Source organism: Rhea pennata, chromosome 1 (genome assembly GCF_028389875.1).
Source record: "Rhea pennata isolate bPtePen1 chromosome 1, bPtePen1.pri, whole genome shotgun sequence".
Classification (NCBI taxonomy): domain Eukaryota; kingdom Metazoa; phylum Chordata; class Aves; order Rheiformes; family Rheidae; genus Rhea; species Rhea pennata.
Genome location: NC_084663.1, coordinates 68,832,588 through 68,853,373, shown reverse-complemented (window position 1 = coordinate 68,853,373; position 20,786 = coordinate 68,832,588). Strand labels below are relative to the sequence as shown.

Sequence of the window (20,786 nt, the reverse complement as noted above, 5' to 3'; positions counted from 1 at the left end):
TTCAGTACACCCATACGTCTCTTCCACGAGGAACCGTTATAAAGTACTATGATTACTTAATCATAGTAACATCATTACTTGTGTCTCTGACAGCTGTGTACGTACAAAACTGTATCTGTTTCACACACTTTTGTGCAGGTTCTTCCTTTTCTAACACAGATACTGTGTTAGCACAGACATCTATACCCATCTTTCTGCACCTACACATTTGTTGTTCATGTCAGCATTCATTCGGTGCCTTTCACTTGTGTGCCGTACACATACATCCTCTACTCGCTCACCTCCAAGAAATCAACCCTTACACCTTTGCTGCAGCTGATCCAGGAAATTACAGTGTTTGCTTCTGACATATTGCTCAGCGTGGAAGCAACAAAAATAGCTCTTCCTTTCTCAGCAAAAACAGGAAAGACATCAGTGTCAGGTACTGATACAGACTGAAATAGGTGAAGTGTCTCTGTGTAGACATCTTGATTTTTCCCATTGGAAGTCCTTGCCTGCCTGCTGGGAATTTTCTCCTCATCTTCCCAATATGTATGTTTGTGAGATATCCCTATATATAGATATATAGATATATAGGTATGAATATTTATATATGGAGGGACATACGAATATATATGTGTGTGTTTGTGTGTGTACACACACACATACCTAAATATAGTTGCATGGTTTCTTGTTTGTCTTTTTTTTTGACTGTCTGTCTGTCTGTACGTTTCTTCCTCATATTGCTTTGATTGTGTGGGGCTGGGGTGATTCAATAACTCTCTCTTCACCAATTCCTTGTTGTAGACTATTGGGGAGAGTCTTATTACAGTGACCTCATCGACTTGCATCTGGGTGGTATGTATAGCTGAACCTCTTGCTTACACTAACCCTGCTGACACTCCCCCCCACCCCTCCCTTCACCTACTTCTCCCATCCTTGGCTCACAAAACAAGAAGAAACAGTCCTTGCACATGAGTGATTGGCTATAGCAGAACCCCTTTTCCAGCTCAGGGAGAGGAGATCCTGACATACTCCACAAATCGTGTTTAAGGTTCCCTTTTCTCTCTTCCACAGTGTTAATTTTTTCAGAATTTGTTTACCATTTGCACGCCAGCCAAACTTCCCTCTTAGCAGTAGAAGGCCATTCTGTTTTTTTGCTTCTCCTTTGCAAAGTCCAATTCATTCTAAACCTCTTTAGGAAAATATTTTAACACAAAGGGAGCAGTAGAATTGATCATCTCCCAAGGGCTAACAGCGCTCTAAAGGATTGGTCATGCCATTGCCTCCCTCTTCTACTCCTGAATCTCATTTGCTTCTTCCAAAGAAACTAGTGTTTTAATGAGTTAACAAAAAAAAAAAAAAAGCTCCCTCAAAGGACTTAGAAAACACTTGTAGATGAGTGATAGTTCTCTCTTCTTTGTCTTATTGTAGGGTTAGGAGAGAATCTACTGTTAAGAGTTCCAGTCAATTTTCCTAGAGCCCATCAGCTAAAAAGCTTCTTGTTATGTTATTTTCTTTACATCTCATTTAAATGCTAAAGCCACTTCAGACTGTTTAAATCTTTTTTTCACGTAGGGATTATAATCTTCAGTTACCACTCTGCATTATAGTTTTCTTTAATTAGTGCTACTTCCTGAATCCCTTAATAGGTGGGTAAATTTTGGTTTGTAAGTGCCATTTGTTTGGCATTTGCCTATCTTGATAATTAAAATTTCCTTCTTTGCTAGTTTAGTCACCCTGAATTTATTCCTGTAGACTTACAATGGACAAATATGTCAGTGGATCCAAGAGAAAGCAAATTCTGCTAGGTTGCTTTGTCATCTGAGGGCCTCATTTCATTTGTCTTTAAGAATATAAAGTTGTTAAATCCAGACTGTGCTTTTGTTGAGGGAGTCCATTACAGTCCAGATCCGCAGAGTGAAATATCCATGCACTCTAAGTCTCATCCAGGGCAGATCAAGAAGTCTTCCTCTTTGTTGTTGTTGTTGTTGATTTGATCTTTGAAATGTAATGTTACTCAGGTTTTTAACTGTCATTTTCTCTCCTCCTTATGGGCATGGCTGTCCCATATACATCTGTCTATTGTAGCCTGTTGGGAATGAGTCCAAATTGTCCTAACACAGTAGGCTGTTAGTTAATTGTATCTATTTCAGTTAGGAATGTCCACCAGAATTCAGTTTTCAAAATGAGACTTTTCTCCTTGTAGACCTAACTTGTTACCCAGTTCCCCTGTGGTAATTTTCATGTGATAGCCCTCCTTAGCCCATGTGCTTCGTTTGCTGTTCAGTCTCTGATGTTCTTTCCTGACATATCTTCTGCAGAGACTTTGAAACCCTCTTACTTTTCTGGAGTCCCCTTCTCTGGAGATACTCAAAACCTGCCTGGACGTGATCCTGTCCACTGTGCTCTAGGTGACCCTACTTGAGCAGGGAGGTTAGACTAGATGATCTCCAGAGGTCCTTTCCAACTTCAACCATTCTGTGATTCTGTGTGATTCCTACTTACACCCATCAGGGCAGGCCCACACCCCTGGGAGCAAGCATGTGGTAGGAGCTGTAAAAGGGTTGATGCTGAATTACACTTTAACAGATCCTTATCCCTCTCTAATGCTATTTCCACTATACCTCTCCCTCCTCTCCTTCCTTCTCCTCCTAATGCCTCTTTAGAGACAGCAGTCCCATCAAACTCACTAATGATGGCTGTAAGAAAAGCAAAATAATCTTTACTTAAAGGGACACTGTCACTTTAAAACATTATTGTGTTGCAGAAAATCTTAAATGATTAAAAATCAAGTTTACTTTTCATCTTTTTTACTTATTTGCTTTTTCCATTTCTCTGAGCTCAACAGTCACTCTACAGCAGTCGTTTTCAGTCTTCTGTTGCAGGCTGTTTTACTATCTATGGTGGCTCAGTCACTTGGACTTCCAACAGTCAGAGACAATGTTCACATTTTTTAAAAATGCTTGATATATTTAAAAACTATAGCAAGTCTACTCAGATCTCAAAAATAACTTTCTAAACAAACTTTAAAAATACTGTATTGGGCAGTATCCCTTTAAATACAATGAACCAGTATAGTCTGCTGGATTTCTGCTGGATTATGTGGCTTTATAGTTTGGTTTTGTTGCCTCTGTAATTTGCTTTATGTTTGCTTTTGGGGCTGCCAGAACGCTTTTGCCAGAATGGATACATTGCTCTGATGATACCCAGCACTGTTTGGTGGCAGATGCAGAGCTCAGCTCTGAAATCAACATCTGTGGGCGGGCTGCTGCATCTGGGTGGAGTGCCATTCCCCCCAGGCGCCCTGCGGCTCGAGGGTCCTGCTGAGCACTGTAAGCAGCTAGAACAGCTGCACGGATTAGTAATGCTGCTGGCAATTCGTGTCTCTGAGGCATGGGCAAGGCTCTAAAGTCATGCCGTAGAATGCTAAGCAAAACCACACAAATACTTTGGAAAGTCAGCTCAGGTTTGTAGTCATTTTTGAGAAGTCTGTTACTGTTTTTTTGAGCGATAAGGGCATTTTATTAATTTATTTTGGATTTTCTTTGCACTAATTAGAGTTGCATTTCATTAAGTTGTTACAGACTGCACAACAACTTCTCCAAGGGAGTGGTACCTTCGGATGTCCTGTTCAAGTTCCAATTTGCAGGATTACAGATCACTATCCTAACTACCCCTGTTGCTCTGCTCAGATGCCATAATCTTCTCTTCCTGTTCTAAAGTATCATGTACTGTTGCCGTAAAGCAGATGTTTCTTTTCATAATGCAGATGGTCAAATTTCAATTTGGAGTAATGTTCGCATGTGTGTATGATATTGTATATGCAATTATGTTAAAATAACATTACAAAAGTTGCAAAGTTGACTGAAATTAAGATAGTGTATTATGTTGATTTATCAACAGATTTAAAACCTTTAGATCCACAGCAGAGAAGTCTGCCACTTACTCTTATGGAGCTAACTGATAGCAATGCTGGGTTGTCCCCCTCTCTAGATCTTCTAGGGGGGAAATGGGACATGCTCGGTGGATTTCACAGATACTGGCTGCCAGCTGTGAAATGGTAGAAAACATGGATTCTGTGCCAGACACTGCAAGGATACAATGTTGTGGCTCTTTGTCCCTTTTTTCCCTCTTTGCAGACACTCCTTGTCCTAATCCCGTCTTTCCCCATCCATAGCTCCTTATGTCGGTTGCATTTTAATTCTTAGTTTCAGTTTCTGCTTTTTTTAATCTCAATCTTCTTGACAAAGAATGCTAGTGTATCTACCCTTCAGACCTCCTGTGCCTCTGCAGTAGCTGTTCCTAGTCTCTCACTCCTGCCACAGTGTTCCCCCAACTCAGTTCCCACCATCTCAGTCCCTGCCTCTGGCTTTCTCCCCCTGTTTTGGGGCTCTGCTCCCTCTTCTACCTGGCATTCTTTGTCCAGACAATTCTAGTTCATTCCTTCTCAGCAGATCTGCCTTCTCCCTCCACCCCTTACTTCTTTTCCGCTTGTCTTTCCCTTCTCCTTTAGTTAGTGCTCTTAGTCTCCTTGTTTAATGAGTCCTAGCCTCAGTTCCTCCTTTCTCACCAGTTCCTTGCCCCAGTTTACTCCTCCTCTGCCTCTGGAAGGTCCCTCCTTATTTCCCTCTGCGTTCGGATGAGCAGCTTCCTTTTCCATGCACCCAGTAGGGAATCATTGAGGCAACAGCGCTGCACTCTAGTCCTGCCTAGCCCTTGGCAGGGGCATGCCAAGACAGACAAGAAGGATGTAAGGGAGAGAGCTGGAGTGTTTGATAGTGCTGTTTTCAGACATTTCCTTTTGACAGGATTTTTATGAACTTCAGGTAAACAGTGGGGAAAAAAGCTTGCCTGTGTTTTTTAAAATTCTTCTTCCTTTGTTTAAAGCCCACTCTACCAGAACTTCACTTTTTATTGGATTATTTAAAATGCTTGAGCTGACTATGTCCTTTAAAGTCCTGCATATCTCAGTCTACAAGATCTGAGTCTGACATGCTGAAGTGGGAACTGTCCTATGTCCTGTGGTTGGCAAACAGAGCTCTCCTGGAAGAGGGTTACAGTTGTAAGATAAACATTGTTTTCTCAGTCTGCAGCTGCTCTTGACACTGAAATGAATTGGTAACAAATTTTTGTTACTATGAATTTGGAGCAGGAAAAAGCATTTGATAAGCAGAACATGTTAGGTGCGATCTGAGAATTCTTGTCAAGTGCTGTAAGCAAACAATCTCATTTACCTGCTTCTCTCCGCACAGTTCTCACAACTGCAATGTAAAACCTAACAGGCTTGTGAAACAGGACCAGAATGCAATTCTGATTGCATTTTGAAGTGCTTTGAAGTCTAGCAGAAGGCAGAAGACTTTTGCGTGTATTCTGCTCCAACTATTACTTTCCCTAATTTTTTTTCTTTCTCTCTTGCTCAGTTTGCAGGACAATTCAGTGGTCCCTGAGTTCTCCCCAACTTTCTGCTGATCGTACTTTAGAGCATATTGGTTTTGGCATAGTTTTAGTAAGCTGTAAGTTTAAGTCAGATGCCCTGACTGATGTCCTTATGGGGTAATGGTGCAAATCCTTGCCCTCAACTTTCTAAGACCTGTAGTTGTATGGATGTTATCCTCCTCCAGTTGGGAGGTGGTTGTTTTGCATATCTATGTTGTTTTGCAATCCTGTTGTTGAACGGCTTCACCAAATAGTAAAGTTGGAGTGCTTTACTTTTCAGCTCTCCAGTTTCTGAATGTAACTGATTATTAAAGGGTAGGAAAAAGAATATTTCGTGTGGTCAGTGCACAGTATTTTGAAAGTATCATGTTCTTAGCTTGTGAGGTCAAGTGCTAGCAAAGTGGTGCATGAAGTTAGCCTGAGAGCTGGATTTCCTGCCTAGTGTTGCCATATGCTAATTTCCAAACTGCCCTGGTCAGTCAGCAATATACAAACTAAAGTCCTTGGATTCAAGACCTACAAAGGAGCTATTTGGTTTGTGGCTTATCTTTTCAAGTCAATTTTATTTGCAGTGGCTCATCATTTCTAAGAAATCATCACAGCTCTCATACTGTAGGGCAACTGCAAATAACGAATGGTATTGATGGTGAATTGTCACTTGGAGATAACAGCATCTGCCACCCTAAACATCCTACTGTGCTTTCATCATCCTGACTGATCATTTTTGCTACTGTGCTTCAGATTATGAAGTAGCATTCGGTAGCTAGAGCAGAAAAGGAAAAAGCCAGTCTGAAGTAATTTCTTTTTAAAACAACGAGGAAATAAGAAGTAGAAAAGATGACAATGGTCCAGTGTAGCCTGTGTAACAAAAAACGACGTACAGTGAAAAAGGTGTGTTTTCTTGATAACTATGAAATTTCTGTTCTCTGTTTTGAAGAGGTTTAGGAACTATGGCATTTATTCTTGGTCCAGCTCTTAGTTTCAACCACTGTGGCAAAGTCTGCAAACTCTCAGGGGTACTGTGCCAAAGAAGGTCTTTCTTGTTTAAATCAGAGACCGAACATGGTTGCATGAACTGATTAAGATCTGGGAAATGTTGCTTTTCACAGAGGTGAGATAATGCCAGTCACTTTATTTTTACTGCCTTGCTAATCTGCAAGGCAGAGCTTGCTTGCACCCCTCCATGAAGTTCAGAACCCGCAGGAGCTGGAGATGCGCCTTTCCTCAAAATGCTGCAGCTCCTGGCTTTGTTCCAGTCGCCCTGGACACCCTTCTGAACTTCTCTTCACACCATCTTTGGTACCTGCGCTATGGGCTGCTGACCTCTGCTTTGCAGGTTTTGCTTAGATTTCAGATAAGTTGGCATGTGGTATTGAAAGAGAACAACTGGTGATTAATACGGTCTAGTGGTGGTTTTGCCTTTGTGGGGGGGAAAAAAAAAAAAAGCTTTTTCTGTCCACAAGGTGTGATCACACTTAAGACTCTTGCTGATGGTGCGGAGAACCCAAGAAGGGAATGGCCGCCGAAATGGTTCTCTTCTCTTGCCCTTCAGCTCCTTGCAAATGAACTGCATCAGCAGGGCAATAGGTGGCTTGTATTGCTGCTGCCTGCAGCTTGCTGTCTATGCTATGGATGAAGACCTGTGTTTCCAGACCTGCCCTGGATTTCTTACCCGACCTATTTTTGGTGATGGGGAGGATTTAAAGAAAAACTTTTTTCTTTTTTTTTTTTTTTTTTTTTAATCTTTTGCTTGACAAGCAGAAAAAGCATCTGGCCCTGACTCCGTGGCCAGGAAAATTATCTTTCAGTGAGGATCATGTTTTTAGTTTAACGGGCTCATAAAGTGATCATTTCTCGTTTCTAGGGCTTAGCTCTGCTATCAGTAATGAGAAAGCTGTACTATATGCTATAAATTTCGTGTTGGCATTGGGAGAAATAAGACATGTAAGAATTTACATAATGTAGTAGGAGAAGCAATAAAGGCAAGGTAGATGAGGCAATTTTAGCACTATACTGTGAATCTAGGTATTGTATAGATGTCCTTTTTAATAGTACTGGCCAGGGAGTTCAGCCTCTTCTCAGAATTGTCTTTAAATAGAAATACACACAGTGAGAACTCTTGCTGTATAGTTGTATTTTTTTAAATAACCTCAGCAGGAATGTGAATGATCTGATGATGTATTCATTATCTAAATGAGTCAGCTGCCTAAAGGAATGCTTTTTCTGCTTACTGAGTGATTTTTTGTTTCTGATTCTCTGTTTACGAAATTGTTAAGAGGCCTTTTCTTGAAAGAATTCATCTGAAGGTGTAATGAAATGCGTGACATGGAATACACTTAAGGATTTGTTATTGTTAGTGAAAATCTTTCTCTGTTTCAGGAAATATGATAAAATATTTTTCCTCTTTAAAGATCCCTACTTCAGTTTGTTCATATAATCTGTACCACTTGTATCAGTACTCTTATTAGCAGGGTGTCATCTTAGAGAAATTTTTAAAAATATATTTAAAGTTCTACTACATTATATGCTTTGTAATACTTTCAATTATGGCACATTTTAGGGCATAATAATTGATGTAGTTTCACAGTTTAAGAGAATCGTAAGAGGTAAGTTTTCAAGTTGCCCTTTACTCATGTTCATGATCATATAACTTATGTTCACTGGTTCAGCTATAATTTACATCTGGAATACTGAATATAATGTTACTGTTCATACTGCATTTCATTATATTCATTAGCTTACTGAAGAGCAATATTAACATTTTCAGTAGCAGGACTGTTACAGATACCATGGACTCTGTAATTTGATTCAAGGGTACATTTTCCTCAGATGAGAGCAAGAGGATTGTATTTCTACCAGAAAATAGGACATCTAGGAGCAAAAGAATAAAACACAGTTGCAGGGAGGGTTCCATATTACAGGAAAAAAATAACTGCAATTCTGTCTTCTGCTCTGTAAGTCGTGTTGGCTTTGTACTGGAGACCAAAGTTTGTATCTTGTCTCAAGATCTGACCCTTTGCTCATTGATGACAAAAGTTAGTTGTTTGTGGCCACGTCCCATTGAGATGAATGGCATGTTCAGATACTAGGTATATGTTTTCAGATCAGATAGCGCAAATTGTGAATTCCTCACCAAGACATCCATAATTTGAAATTTAAAAATATAGCTGTGTTTGAGTTATCAGGCTTCCCACTACCACTGCTTCCCCCAGTCTGAATGAAATCTCAAACCCTAAAAAATTGAAGTGAATTTTCCCTACAGTTACATTCCATCTCCTGACCCCCCCCCCCAATAACTACTACACCAAGTTATAAAATTAATGTTGAATAAGATAGGATATGAAAGAAAATAACACAATAGATATCTTGCACTAAATGCTCTGCCCTGTGTGAAAGCTTATTCTTCATAGTGGATAGCCTGTACAGTTTGGGGCCTTCGGGTTTTTTTGGTTTGTTTTTGCTCTTTTAACCTAAACTTATGAAATGGCAATCATAGAGGAAAAAAGTGTTAAGATTTTTCATTTTAAATGAGGTCGGAAAATTCTAAACAACTAGAATTAAGGTTCTGGTACTGTCAGCTAATGTTGATATGATGCTTTATTTGTAACTATCATATGGTCAGCTGTGGAACCTCTCCTAATGTTGTCCCTTCCTACTCCTAGTACAGAAGCTTCTTCTTGTCTGAGAAAGCCATGCTGCTCAGGCATAGGATTTGAAGCTGATGTGCTTTCCTCTTGCTCCAGTGTGTCCTCCCTGTGCTGGTCTGGTTCTGTGATGGTCCCTTCTAAAGCTTTCTCAGTTTGCTGATAGTCCAGACTTCTGTAAAGCTGTCTCCTAAATGTAGATAATCAAGCTTTGCTAACTTCTCCAAATTATGAATTATTCTTATCATATAATTGTTGTGGAGTTTATGCCTCTTCCTGGAAAAGCTTTTCCTTTTGAAATGCTGTTGTGCGTTGAGAGTAGTAAGTGTTTCAGTCTTCCACTTTTGATGTTTCAGGCTCATCCCCTTTTTAGTGCATATGTTGTCCTGTAAATTAGAGTGATGTTGGTTATTTCCTGCTATTTATCTCTGCAATGTAAAGTGAAGCTGAAAAGCAAATTCTCAGTGTCAAAACAGCTGAACCACTGTAAAGATAAGAAATGTTTGCCCTTCACTGAGTGACAGAAAAGATTGAAAAGATTTAGTAAGTCACTTAAAACAGGACTTGTAGACTTTAAAGTGCTTTGCAAAATGAGAATATTGAGACAGCTTTAAATTTACCATTTAACTATGCAAAGCTCTTAGTTGATCGTTCCCTACACAGGCCTTGATGACGTGAATCACTTTTTTTGATCCATGTAAACACTGTTCCCTTCCAAGTGCTGTACACCTATTGAGTAGATGTGTACTCATCATACATGACATAGCAGATCCTGGCAGGCTGGTTCCACATTAATCAGATTCTCCCTGTAATATCCCCCTGGTGGAGGGATTATTTTCCATTAAAAACGATACTTTCACCCTCAGTGGATGCTGCCAAGATGATAAGAACATGGTCCTGATAAACCTTTAAAGCAGGGTGGCTGTTCACAGCTGGTGTCCTATTCATGCAGGAGAGACTTTCTGAAACCCTGAAATGTGACAGTTATCAGCAGGAGTTAACTATTCATCTCTGCCCATCCTGACATCTTGTTCACAAATCTTTTTGCTAAGGACCATGATGGAAAATGTGTATCAGGAAAAAGTCAACAATAACCTCCTGCCTGCTAATTGTACAGCTCAGGTAGAGTTCACCAGTAGCTCAGTCTCTCTCTTATCTGTTACCTGTGCTTATGAGGGACATTATTCATCTGTAGAGTGTATCCCTTGTTTCTGCTTCTCCATTTCTTGTATTTTTTTCTTTTCTTTTCTTCTTGTGTTTCCTTTCATTCTCACTCTTACGCTTTTTGTCCTTTGCTTGTCTTTTCTTTCGCCCCTTTCCTCCTCTACCTTTCCACTTCCAACTTCCTCTTGCTCTCCTGCCTCTTCCTCTTCCTCGTTTGGTCCTATTGAAGTTGAGCCCAATGCCGGGACACCACGTCGTAGACCTCTCTCCTTCTGCCCTTGCTGTGCCCATGAAGGTAATGTAACCTCACACGCTCCCCATTCTCCTTGACCACGGCTGGGTTGTTTTAGCAGTGCTAGTCAGCTAGTGATCATAAGGCCCCTGTCCCTAGCCCCTTTCTTGCATTTTTCCCCAAACCAGTCTTCTCAGTAGCACCCTGGTAACCAGCTTATATGAGCCTAAGTTATTAAAGGTACAGTATCCCTTTTTCTATTTCAAGTTCTGGTTTCTGGTAGAGAGGGAGTAATGCCTGGGAGGGACCTTGGGCAGCAGCAGTGGGAGCAGTAACATCACACTGCAAAGTTTCTGTTTTCATTCGGTCATTTTAATTTCTTTATTCTGCGTGAAAGGTATCTGGAAGGTGGGGTGAGGGAAGAAAATCTCCTTCTGTAAATGGACTTTTAATTAGTATGTATGGATTAAGGGAATACTGTTTCTTTATAAAGACTGGCTTGCAAAACATCCCTGAAGTTTAAGAACCAACAAACTTTGAGCCAAACCAGTCTTCCCTGTCTGTATTGCTGAGTGTGCTCTTTAACTCTCCCAAAATGGAGTTTGCCGTAGAGTTTCCATTGACAAGGCATGGGGGAAGGGGGTTGTTCATGCGTGTTCATGGTGTAATTTTGCTAACCACTTACTCTGCTTTCCATGGTGCTCCCTCACATCAGTTATCAACGCTCCCTCCCAAGACCTCCCATTATTCCTCTGCTCGTTGGCTGTTTAAAAGTAACTAAGTATTTCATAGGTCAGTAGCGTTGTGTTTTTGGCTTTTTCTTAGAGGCATTTGTTTTCTGTACGTCTTGGCATTGGAAAGGATGGGGAGACTTCCCAGTGCTTTCATGGCGCCACTGCACTGGACATCTGCATGTACAGTCTCCCCTCTCCTGTCGCCACATGGGCATATTGTGCAGAGATGCTCGGAAAAGAATGCTTGCTATAAAATCCAGGGAGCCAGAGGCTCTCAGGGTGATACAACTGGGGCTGGTATTTCCCAAGGGTCTATACTATTGCAATTTTTCAAAAGCAGGTATTTTCAAACTAAGCTACAGTTTAATATGAATTTTAGGCTCTCCTGTATTTAGCTCCAGTGCAACACTTCTCTGAGACCTTAAGGATGGAGGCAGGACATAGGTATGAGTTAACTAGCCATTAATGTGATATTTGTGTAGAGTTTCCCGGAGTGGATAGTAAGCTTACTGCTTGATTCTTTTTAGCATCAAAACCACTGTTCAGTGTAGTTACTATGCGTCCATAATAAGCTAGACACAGTTGTTAGTTATTTTAGGAAGCGTAGGTGATATGCAGTGCAGGTAGGATGATGCAACCAGAAGATACCATTGAGCTTGATATGAGGCCTTGCTTCTGTCTCCACTTCTTTGAAGGTAGGCAGATTGCTAATGTCCTTGCAGGCTTTTGATATATAAGTCATGGCATTCAGCTGCAAGGTAGTTCAGTGTGGAATCAGGAGCCTAAAACAGAAGAATGCTAGGAGGAGCTTCCATGGTAAGCTTTTGGATTTGACAATTACCAAGATAAGGCTTTGAGAACAGAGTTCTGCAATTTATTCTACATAACTCCTGAAAGATGAAATTTGTCAGTGAACTGTTGAGTAAGCTTAGGAGTTGGTTGTAAAATAAGTGAAGTATTTACTGTGAGTTCTCTGTTGGCTGATAGAGGCTTAAGAATTTTCTTTCCTACTTCTGTGTTAGCAAATGTGGCTGGGAATTCTCTTTCTTTCCAGTGCTGATGTGCAATACAGTAGAAGTAATTTCTGTGTGTACTTCTGTGTGCGGTGGGGATCACCAAGGTGGATAGATATGTGGCCAGGAGGAGGAATGAAAAAAGATTTAGTCACTGAAAAAAGAAAAGAGAGAAGACAAAGGGTTACTTTTGGCCAGTAAAACAAAAGATTGAGGACATGCAATTGAAGAAAATAAGGGTAAAACATGGAATTGACAAATGAATTGGTTTCTGATGAGCACACATTTAAATAGCTGACATGAAGAACTATAAAGCTACTCTAATGAAAAGAAAAGTGAAATGAGCTACAGACATCTGGGCTTTCTTCAGTGGGAGGGAGGAAGAAGCAAGCAGTGACAAGAAAATAAGGAAGCAAAAAATTCAGTCTTCGAAAGAAAAGAGAAATCTTTTGGAGGTGACTTACAATTTTCTGTGTGCTATAGGCAAACTAAATGGACCCGGCTTGGGAGTGCTCTGGCAGCATCTTGCTCGGCTTTCTTTGCACATTTTGCCCCCATTGTTGTTTTTGCCGTTTGGGCTTGTAAGGATCACAGGGCATTATCTGAAAACTTACCAAGATTTCTCTTTTGGCAGGCATGGGGAAGAAGGATGATCCAAAGCTGATGCAGGAGTGGTTCAAGCTAGTACAGGAGAAGAATGCCTTGGTTCGCTACGAGTCTGAACTGATGATATTGTGAGTGAACATGCAAAGCTTCAAAAGAGGACATACTTTACAAATAGTATTGGAAGATCTGCTAGTACTGTCTTGCCTATAATGTCAGGATGTCAGAAATCTCTTAGGCAGAGTCTTGGCTTAGATATGAATCTAAGTACATCCCACAAGAATCTCTGGTAGAAGAAGAACTAATAAGGAATGAAAGTTCAAACTGTTTCTATACATGCAGAAGTATGGAGGCTTGTTCACAGTTTTGAGTCCTTCCTGAGCGGTTCTTGGGCAAAATAAGTCTTGTTCACATGTGTTTCCGTATTTTGATTTTGAAATAATAGCTGATTCATTCTGTTTCTGATAGAGTCCACTTATGAGAGCGGCCAAAACTATTTGACATCCTACGTCTTTAATTCAGTCATATTTTCCAATGTGGCCCTCTTCTCTGCCTATATTGGGATCTCACTGCCTCTCATCTGGCTCAGATGATAAAGCTTTTCCCATTAATGAGCCTGGGAGCTTTCTTAGTCCCTCTGCTGAAAATTCACTGAAATTAGTTTCTGAGTATGTCAGCCTGACTTGGGCAGTGTGGAAACTCAGTGTCCTAGGTGCCAGAAAAGCTCCAAGGTGCTGTCTGCATTAGAACCTGAAATGGCAATGGCCTGCACTGGCCTTAGTTGATAAGTAACCTTTTCATGAAAGTGGGAGGTGACAGGAGGTACAGAGAGATAAAATAAGATTTTGACAGCAGTTGCAAATTGGTCTTGTTCTTTCTTCACACACTGTCTTGGTTTTGCAGTATTTTTACTGGGATTAAATAAAGTTGGTTAGTACAGAATTATGTGAAAAAGATAATTCCTCCATAATCTTCTCATTTTTCCCTATTCCACTTCTGAGCTGAAAACAAAGGAGCTAAGATGCTGAAAGAACATTATATCTTTTTTTAAAGTCTTTTTTACATAACTTAAGAGTTGCAATTGGGTTGGAAAAAAAAAGAAGAAAATGGAAATGGTAAAATACATAGCAGAAACCTAGAGGGGGGCAGAAATTGAAAATGAACACAAAGCAATGTATAGAGTATTATAATATGCACAGAACTGCTATATTGGACTTGTCATGTGTTTCCCTTTCAGTGCTCGGGAACTGGAACTAGAAGACAGACAGAGTCGATTACAGCAGGAACTTCGGGAGAGGATGGCAGTGGAAGGTGAGATCGAAAGGAACATTTCGCAGTTTGCATGAGCGTATTTCTGGTCCTCTGTAGGCTGACGTTTTTGGTATCTCTGTAGATCATCTGAAGACAGATGAGGAGCTCTCAGAGGAGAAGAGGATCCTGAACGAGATGCTAGAAGTGGTAGAGCAGAGAGATTCTCTCGTGGCTCTCCTTGAGGAGCAACGGCTTCGAGAAAAAGAGGAAGACAAGGACCTGGAGGCAGTCATGCTCTCCAAAGGCTTTAGCTTGAACTGGTCCTGAGTTTAAAACATTTACCTCTGCTGGTCTGTGTTGTCCAGTTGGCCTACCCTGAGTTTGCCAGAATTACATGAATAGGAAGATACTGAAGGGGAAACCTCAGAAGGGTCCGCCAGCATGCAGGGATTCAGTCTGAAGCACTCAGAAGCCTTTTGATAAGTGTGTTGGTTCCAGAAGCTTAAGTTTCATATGTTTGCAAGCCAAGTTGAAGGTAGTGGGCTGAGACTATGCAGTCTCCCTGAGGTCCCGTACAATGGACCGTGTTTTTTCCTTGTGGTAGGAGGGAAAGGAATAAACTCTATGTGTGGGGAAGGAGGTTAAGGGGAGAAGTACCCTTAACTAACCTGAATTTTTGGCAGTCCATTCCTTTCCCATTTTCACTACACCAGTTCTAATAAAAGGGAGGGAAGAGGCAACCCTCTCTGGAGAACCACAGCAGCCTGTAGCAGCCTGTATGGAGGAGTTAGCTATCCAAGAGAGCTCCAGAAGCCCAGGGCAGCACCTTCTTTGCTTTAGTCTTCCTCTCCACCAAAGAAACCTGCAGTTGATTATTATGCGTGGATACGAAGAAATATGAGACAGAGAAGATTCTGCTAGTATGTGTGATGGAACTCTCTGCCTCCTGGTTTTTAGAGAGTTTTGGGCATCAGAGGACTCTCTCCCTATCATAGTTTCCTAAATTTTGTTATTGTTGTGGGGAGAAAAGAGGAGAAGAAGAGAAGGAAGATGCCCTTCTGCTTTGCTACACACTGGAGAGAGAGCTACCGCTGGCCTTAGTCCTCACGGCCACAGCTCAGAGGCTGATGGGTTTCTTTGTTCTGTTTTTGTTTTGACACTGGAAAATACTGACTGTGGGACAGTAATAAGTGTGTGCTGGGGTAAGGATGTTACCAGGCGTTCCCTGGCTGTTAACCTCTAAAAAGGAGAAGCCCTTAAGTGACTGAACCACCATTAAGACTTTTCAGTGTTTTTATTTTTTCCTCTGTATTTTGTTTTGCACATCGGAAACAAAGCTTAAGATCTGCCTGGGCCCTCAGTCACTTTGACCCTTTTATGTCAATTAACTTATTTTTTTAATACTTGAAAGAAGATTCATTTTTGTATCTTTTAAGAAAAATATGGACGAGTGATGGGTGTGTGTGCCTGCTGCATCCTACAACTTCCACTTCTAAATTGCTGGACGTTGTTACCTGTGGCTATTTATTAGTGTTCTTATTAATAATGTTAATGTTACACATCTTTGATTGTGGAGGGGGTGTTTTAACTCTATTAGAGAAAGACACTACTGCGGATTGGTCCCTGTTTCACAACCAAGGCAGCCTTTATGGACCCATGGATGCATCCTGCCCTAGCAGATTTCCTTTGTGATTAAATCCAGTGTGTTCATGGAGTTGTAAGAATTTGTTTGTGTTCCTAGCATACTTTTCTTCTGCATCCCAGATTCTCCCTGGGATAAAACTCTAATTTATTTAAATACTAAATGTTTATAATGGGAAAGCCAAAACTGTGAGGTAGAGATATCCCATATGCCTCTTTCTCACTGAAAGAAAAAGGGGACCCTCGCACTCTTGAGATACAGCTAGAGGGACTTCCATGTAGAAGAAGCTCCTTGTGGCTCGGCTCATGAAGCTGCTGCTTTTAAGCCAAGAGGGTGCTCATTGTAATCCTACATTAAGTAATGAGCAGGACGCGCACTGAGCAGTTCAGCACCATTCACTCTTTGGCAGATTCCCCAAGCACACTACACCCTTAACTTGTCCCACAGAGTTGAAATAGCACTGTGCGCTGGGTAGGTGTCTCGTCCTTAATGTGGTGTGCTAAGAGTTTTTTTCCCCTTGGGCTGTTGACTACTTTCTTTTCTTGTTAAGAAATACAAAGCCTGCTCCTCAGAGTCTCTGAGAAAGTGTCTCATTCCCAGGCATCATACAACACGCTGACTTTATGCTGTTTGGTGCAAGATACCCAAGCAGGGTTGAACATCCTTTAATCTTTTGCCCCAGAATAGAAGTTAACATGGTTTCTTGCTGTTGGCTCTCTGCCTTCCACAAAGATGTCTTCTGTTAGCCAGGGTCTACAATTTGAATTCATATCTGACTCCTGAACATATCTCAAGCAAAGGAGAGTCCCCAGAGACTCTTAGCAGTGCTCATTAACTGTGCAAACATGTTTTTTCCATCTCAGATGTTTTTCCTTCATCCTCTGTAGTGTTTTCTGCAGAAGCATTACAAATTAAACCCCAAACTTCCTGAAACAAAGCAGACAAGCAGCACTTGTGCTGCTTAGTAATTGTGCACGTTAGCAAGTGGTACCTGTTATACCAGTATCACGGGACAAAACTCCTTTAAGTGTTGGTGTACCAGCAGGACGTCCACAGACAGAATTTCCCCTACGTGCCAGTGCAGAGGCCAGCTGTAGAAGTCACATTGTCAGTGGTAGTTTACATAGTCTATGTTTGAGAGGCCAGTGGAAATTGGAGAGGAGGAGGGAAGAGAGGGAAGTGAGACAGCAGTTGATTGTAAATTCTCTTGTACAGAGAATTGGCCTCTGTCCATCTTATAGTGCAGTATGTATATGGAGCACATCTGACATCTGACTTTGAACAAAAAATCATTGAATGTGAGCTGTAGAACAGAAATCCTGAAGAAGAAATATCATATTACTACTACTTCTCTCTTTAGTGCTGAAGGACACTAGCCAGATCTTTGCAAAGCTGAACAATGATATCACTTGAGGCTGTAATGCCCTACTGCAGGGGAAAAAAGCACATATTCTAAAGCTCTTTAGGCTATGTTGAAGTCCTCCAGCACTGAGAATGGAAATGAGAACCTAACATTGCATACACGTAAATTAGTTAAAAAATACATGAACGGGAATCTTAAAAGGCTTTTTTTTTTTTTTTTTTTTTTTTTTTTTTAACCAGAATGGTGGTAAAAGGCACAACTTGTACTTGTTGTTCAGTTGCACTTTAAGAATATAACTTGCATATCAGATACTGGGGTTTTTTACTATCTGAATATTTTTAATTCAAATTTTGTATTTTTAAAGCTGAAGGAGGCTCTTGTGACCACAAGATTCCTTATTTGTATCGGAATCCAGGTAGGATGTTCTAGCTATCCAAGCAGGCAATAGCACATGGCTCAGTCATGTGCATTCAGTGAGTGTGGCTGTTTCGCACCTGAAGGAAGGGAAAGGCCCTCAGCTTCTGAGAAGTGGGCCTGCAACAGCAGGTGCCTTCCCCTTTTGTGATGCTGTCCGTGGCAGGGGCTGGGCGCCCTGTGCATGCGATGGAAGGACAGCTGGGTTGGAGCCTGACCTGTGCTTGTTTCGAAATGGGCACACTGAGGATGGGGAGCACTGAAGTCCCCAAAGGGGAAGGGCAGGGGATACTGTCTCCCGGGAACACGCAGGAGGTAAATGGGCATGGGAGGAGTGAGGACTGCCAAAACAACCAATCTGCTCTTTTCACAGTACAAACAGCATTTTTAACTATTTTGTTTCTTTTACTATGTTTTCATTAAAACTCAAAAATGGCTGTAAAATCCTGAGCTTCAGAGAACTATGCGTGGCAGAGAACTATGAGTGGAGAGATGACATGATTATCTTTCAGCTCCAACTTCCAAGCATACTCCTCCCTTTTTCAGTTATCCAAAACGCCATGGTCTCGCTAGGGCATGTTACAAACTGCATTGCTGAACATATTAGAGCAAACCGCACGTTTTAAAGTCTGTCCTTCTCTAACCGTCTCTGCGTTTTATGTAAATACTTTTTTGTATATAAAGACACCAGTGGATCGTTGGGTTACCCCTGCGGTCAAGAACCTGAGTTTTGTGCAATGCCTAGGCCTCTATTAGAACACGGTGCTTGCGTAGAGCTAGTCACCACATTTGTGTGCACTCTGGTTTTTAATATTTTTATACATTCTAATCCTGAGCATTACAAAGTATTATAAGCGGTCTAGACTGCATGATCTAGAGCAGCCAGCAGTTCCATTTTCTTAGCACCCGTTCCTACAATGTCCACAGCTACACCTTGTTCGGTTAACATTGAGTTTGCAGTTAAATGTTTACACCAGACACCAGTGGATGAGAAAGGCATTGCATTTTAAAATCTCCTGTGTACAAACTGCAAAGCCACGATACGGCTGTGTTGGGAGTTTAAATTGTCACAGTCTGCAATAAAGAGAACTCTAAAGCATACTAAAAACCAGCCTGTATATAATTCACAGAGAAGATTGCTTGCTCTTGACCATTGCAAAATAACAGAAATTAGAGGCTTTCCAAATGTATCTGCTTTTGGATTGCTCGAAGTACTGCTATAGGCAGGGTAGCCGGACAGATGAGGATGTCATTGAGAGTGTAGATGTTAAGGGGAAAATGCCATGTTCTGATGGCATTGCAGTAATTTAAATACTCTCGATATGTGTGCGTGTGTGTGTGTGTGTGTGTGTGTGTGTGAAGTCTAATCCAGGTGAAGAGATCTGCTTTGGCATCTTCCCTTTTGTAAGAAAGTGAACTCTGATATTCAGATTGTTCAAGGCTTTTATGGTTGGCATGTATGGAGTGTTAACAGAAAAGTGTATACCCTACCTGTAAAAAAAAAAATACCAACTCTGTTCCAGCCTGTTTTCTTCTGTTTGGTTGTGTTTTATTGTTTGTTTTTATGCACACTTGCTTTGTTGGTGTTGAGAGTTTAGCACCTCAGATGGCCAACTGAAATAAAAAAATAAAGTCATTAATTATTTTTTCTTTTTGTTGGTGGAGTTACCTTTGTTTCACTTGTGTTCACTCCCAGGATAGGTGATAAAAGAGGAAACCAGAAGTGAGGGAAGGTGATCTCAAGATAGGATAAAAAACTAGGTGTTACAGGGCCTGAGTTCTGTTTCTCTCTCTGTTGCTACAACACTTTGAGCCTGCCTGAGTTATTTGAGATACCAACAAACCCATGTAGATATAGCCCAAACATATGGTCCTCCTTTCTCCATATTTTACATTGATCCTTAGATTCTCTGTGAAGAGAAATGCCAATAAACAAACAAGAGCTGATGGAACATAGTAGTAAAATGAATTGTAGGAACTAGAAATTGCAGCTCACTTGCTTGTCTGAAGTCCTAGTCTGAATATCTGACTCTGGTGCAGCAGAGAGGGAGCAAATGACATCAGCACCTCTGTGCCGACTGCATGTCGTATGAAACTGCCATCACTATACACCCATGCTTCGTCTGCACTGTGCAGGTTCAGGAAGATAGCTAAACTGTCGGCAGCTCCAGAGATTAGTTGTGTGCACACAGGAAGTAACACCGGAAAAGGGCCCCCTATCAAAGAAATCCCATTTCAGGAGCTCAGTCCCCAGAACAGACTGGAAGGATTTGGAGGTTTAAACCTTGTGAGCTTGCATAGAAAGAGGATCCGTCTTCTCTGGATATCTCCTGTTTGAAAAGAACAGATGTCGACCTCACGTGATGGGTGTTGGGTCTAAAGACGTCATGAGCCTGACCTCAGAGGAATCTGCCATCCAGTCAGCAGCGTTGCTGTCATTGAGTATACTATGAGGCAAATCACAAGACTGTATTTTTTCACCAAGCAGAAAACACACAGGATGTTGTGGGAAAACCCAGCCGGGGAAATCCAAAATGATGAATCTTACTTTCCTGCCTACCTCACCACCTTCAAAACAAAGGATAAACTCTGGTCTTCATAAGGTGTGGCTGGCTGCGGCAACAGGGAGGGGATGCTGCTGCTTGTGATTTTGTCTTTTGTACTCCCCAGCTGAGAGGCTAGGGATGACAGCCTGCTGTGGGTGGTAGTAATGACACTTCACTTGTGCTGCTCAGTAGATCCACAGTTATTTGGAGATGTTTCAAATCCTACAATTCTTCCTGCCCTTTTGGCCTCTTGCTTTTAAAAGCAATGGGGAAAGCTCTAGTTGTGTGGAGGGATCTCTCTAGTGACAAAAGGCCATGATTATTACTAGTCTGCAAAGATTTCTCCCCTGAGATGAACATACGGAAGGAACGACCACTGGACTTGGAGACACGGGAGATCGGGATCCCATCCTTGTTTAGGAGAACAGCCTTGCAACACTTCATCCTGCCTCTTCAATTACACTGTGAACCTGGTAGCCCAGGGAATTGTCTCTGTGCCTGTACAGCACCCACACCGAATCTCTGGTCTCAAAAAGAGACCCACAGACTTTGCTACTAAACTACTAATGGCATAACCAGTCTCATAAAGAGGCCTTGGTGTATTACTTACTTTGGTAAATAGCTACAGCTCTACAATGTGCAGGGCTACACCTCCTGTACAGATTAGCCACTTGAACATAGGAAATAACACCAGAAAAGGGCCTTCTAACAAAGAAATCCCATCTTGGCAGCCCAACCTGGTGACAGCTGTTGCTTTCAGTT

The 20,786-nt window shown here is 41.4% G+C and overlaps 1 protein-coding gene across 15 annotated transcripts in view; it reads left to right on the top strand.

The window, feature by feature from the left end:
* Positions 1–19,128, top strand: part of MICAL3 (microtubule associated monooxygenase, calponin and LIM domain containing 3) — a 180,202-nt gene extending 161,074 nt beyond the window's left edge. For 11 of the 15 annotated variants that reach the window (XM_062590756.1, XM_062590765.1, XM_062590774.1 and 8 more), the window contains 4 exons: positions 10,456–10,521; positions 12,840–12,939; positions 14,046–14,119; positions 14,202–19,128. In XM_062590756.1, coding sequence (XP_062446740.1) covers positions 10,456–10,521; positions 12,840–12,939; positions 14,046–14,119; positions 14,202–14,386 — 425 coding nt within the window. In that variant the 3' untranslated portion in view covers positions 14,387–19,128. Of the gene's footprint in view, positions 1–786; positions 838–10,455; positions 10,522–12,839; positions 12,940–14,045; positions 14,120–14,201 lie in introns of all 15 variants that reach the window. The other 4 variants (XM_062590876.1, XM_062590802.1, XM_062590868.1 and 1 more) reach the window with 3 other exon arrangements.
* The last annotated feature ends 1,658 nt before the right edge of the window (positions 19,129–20,786 follow it).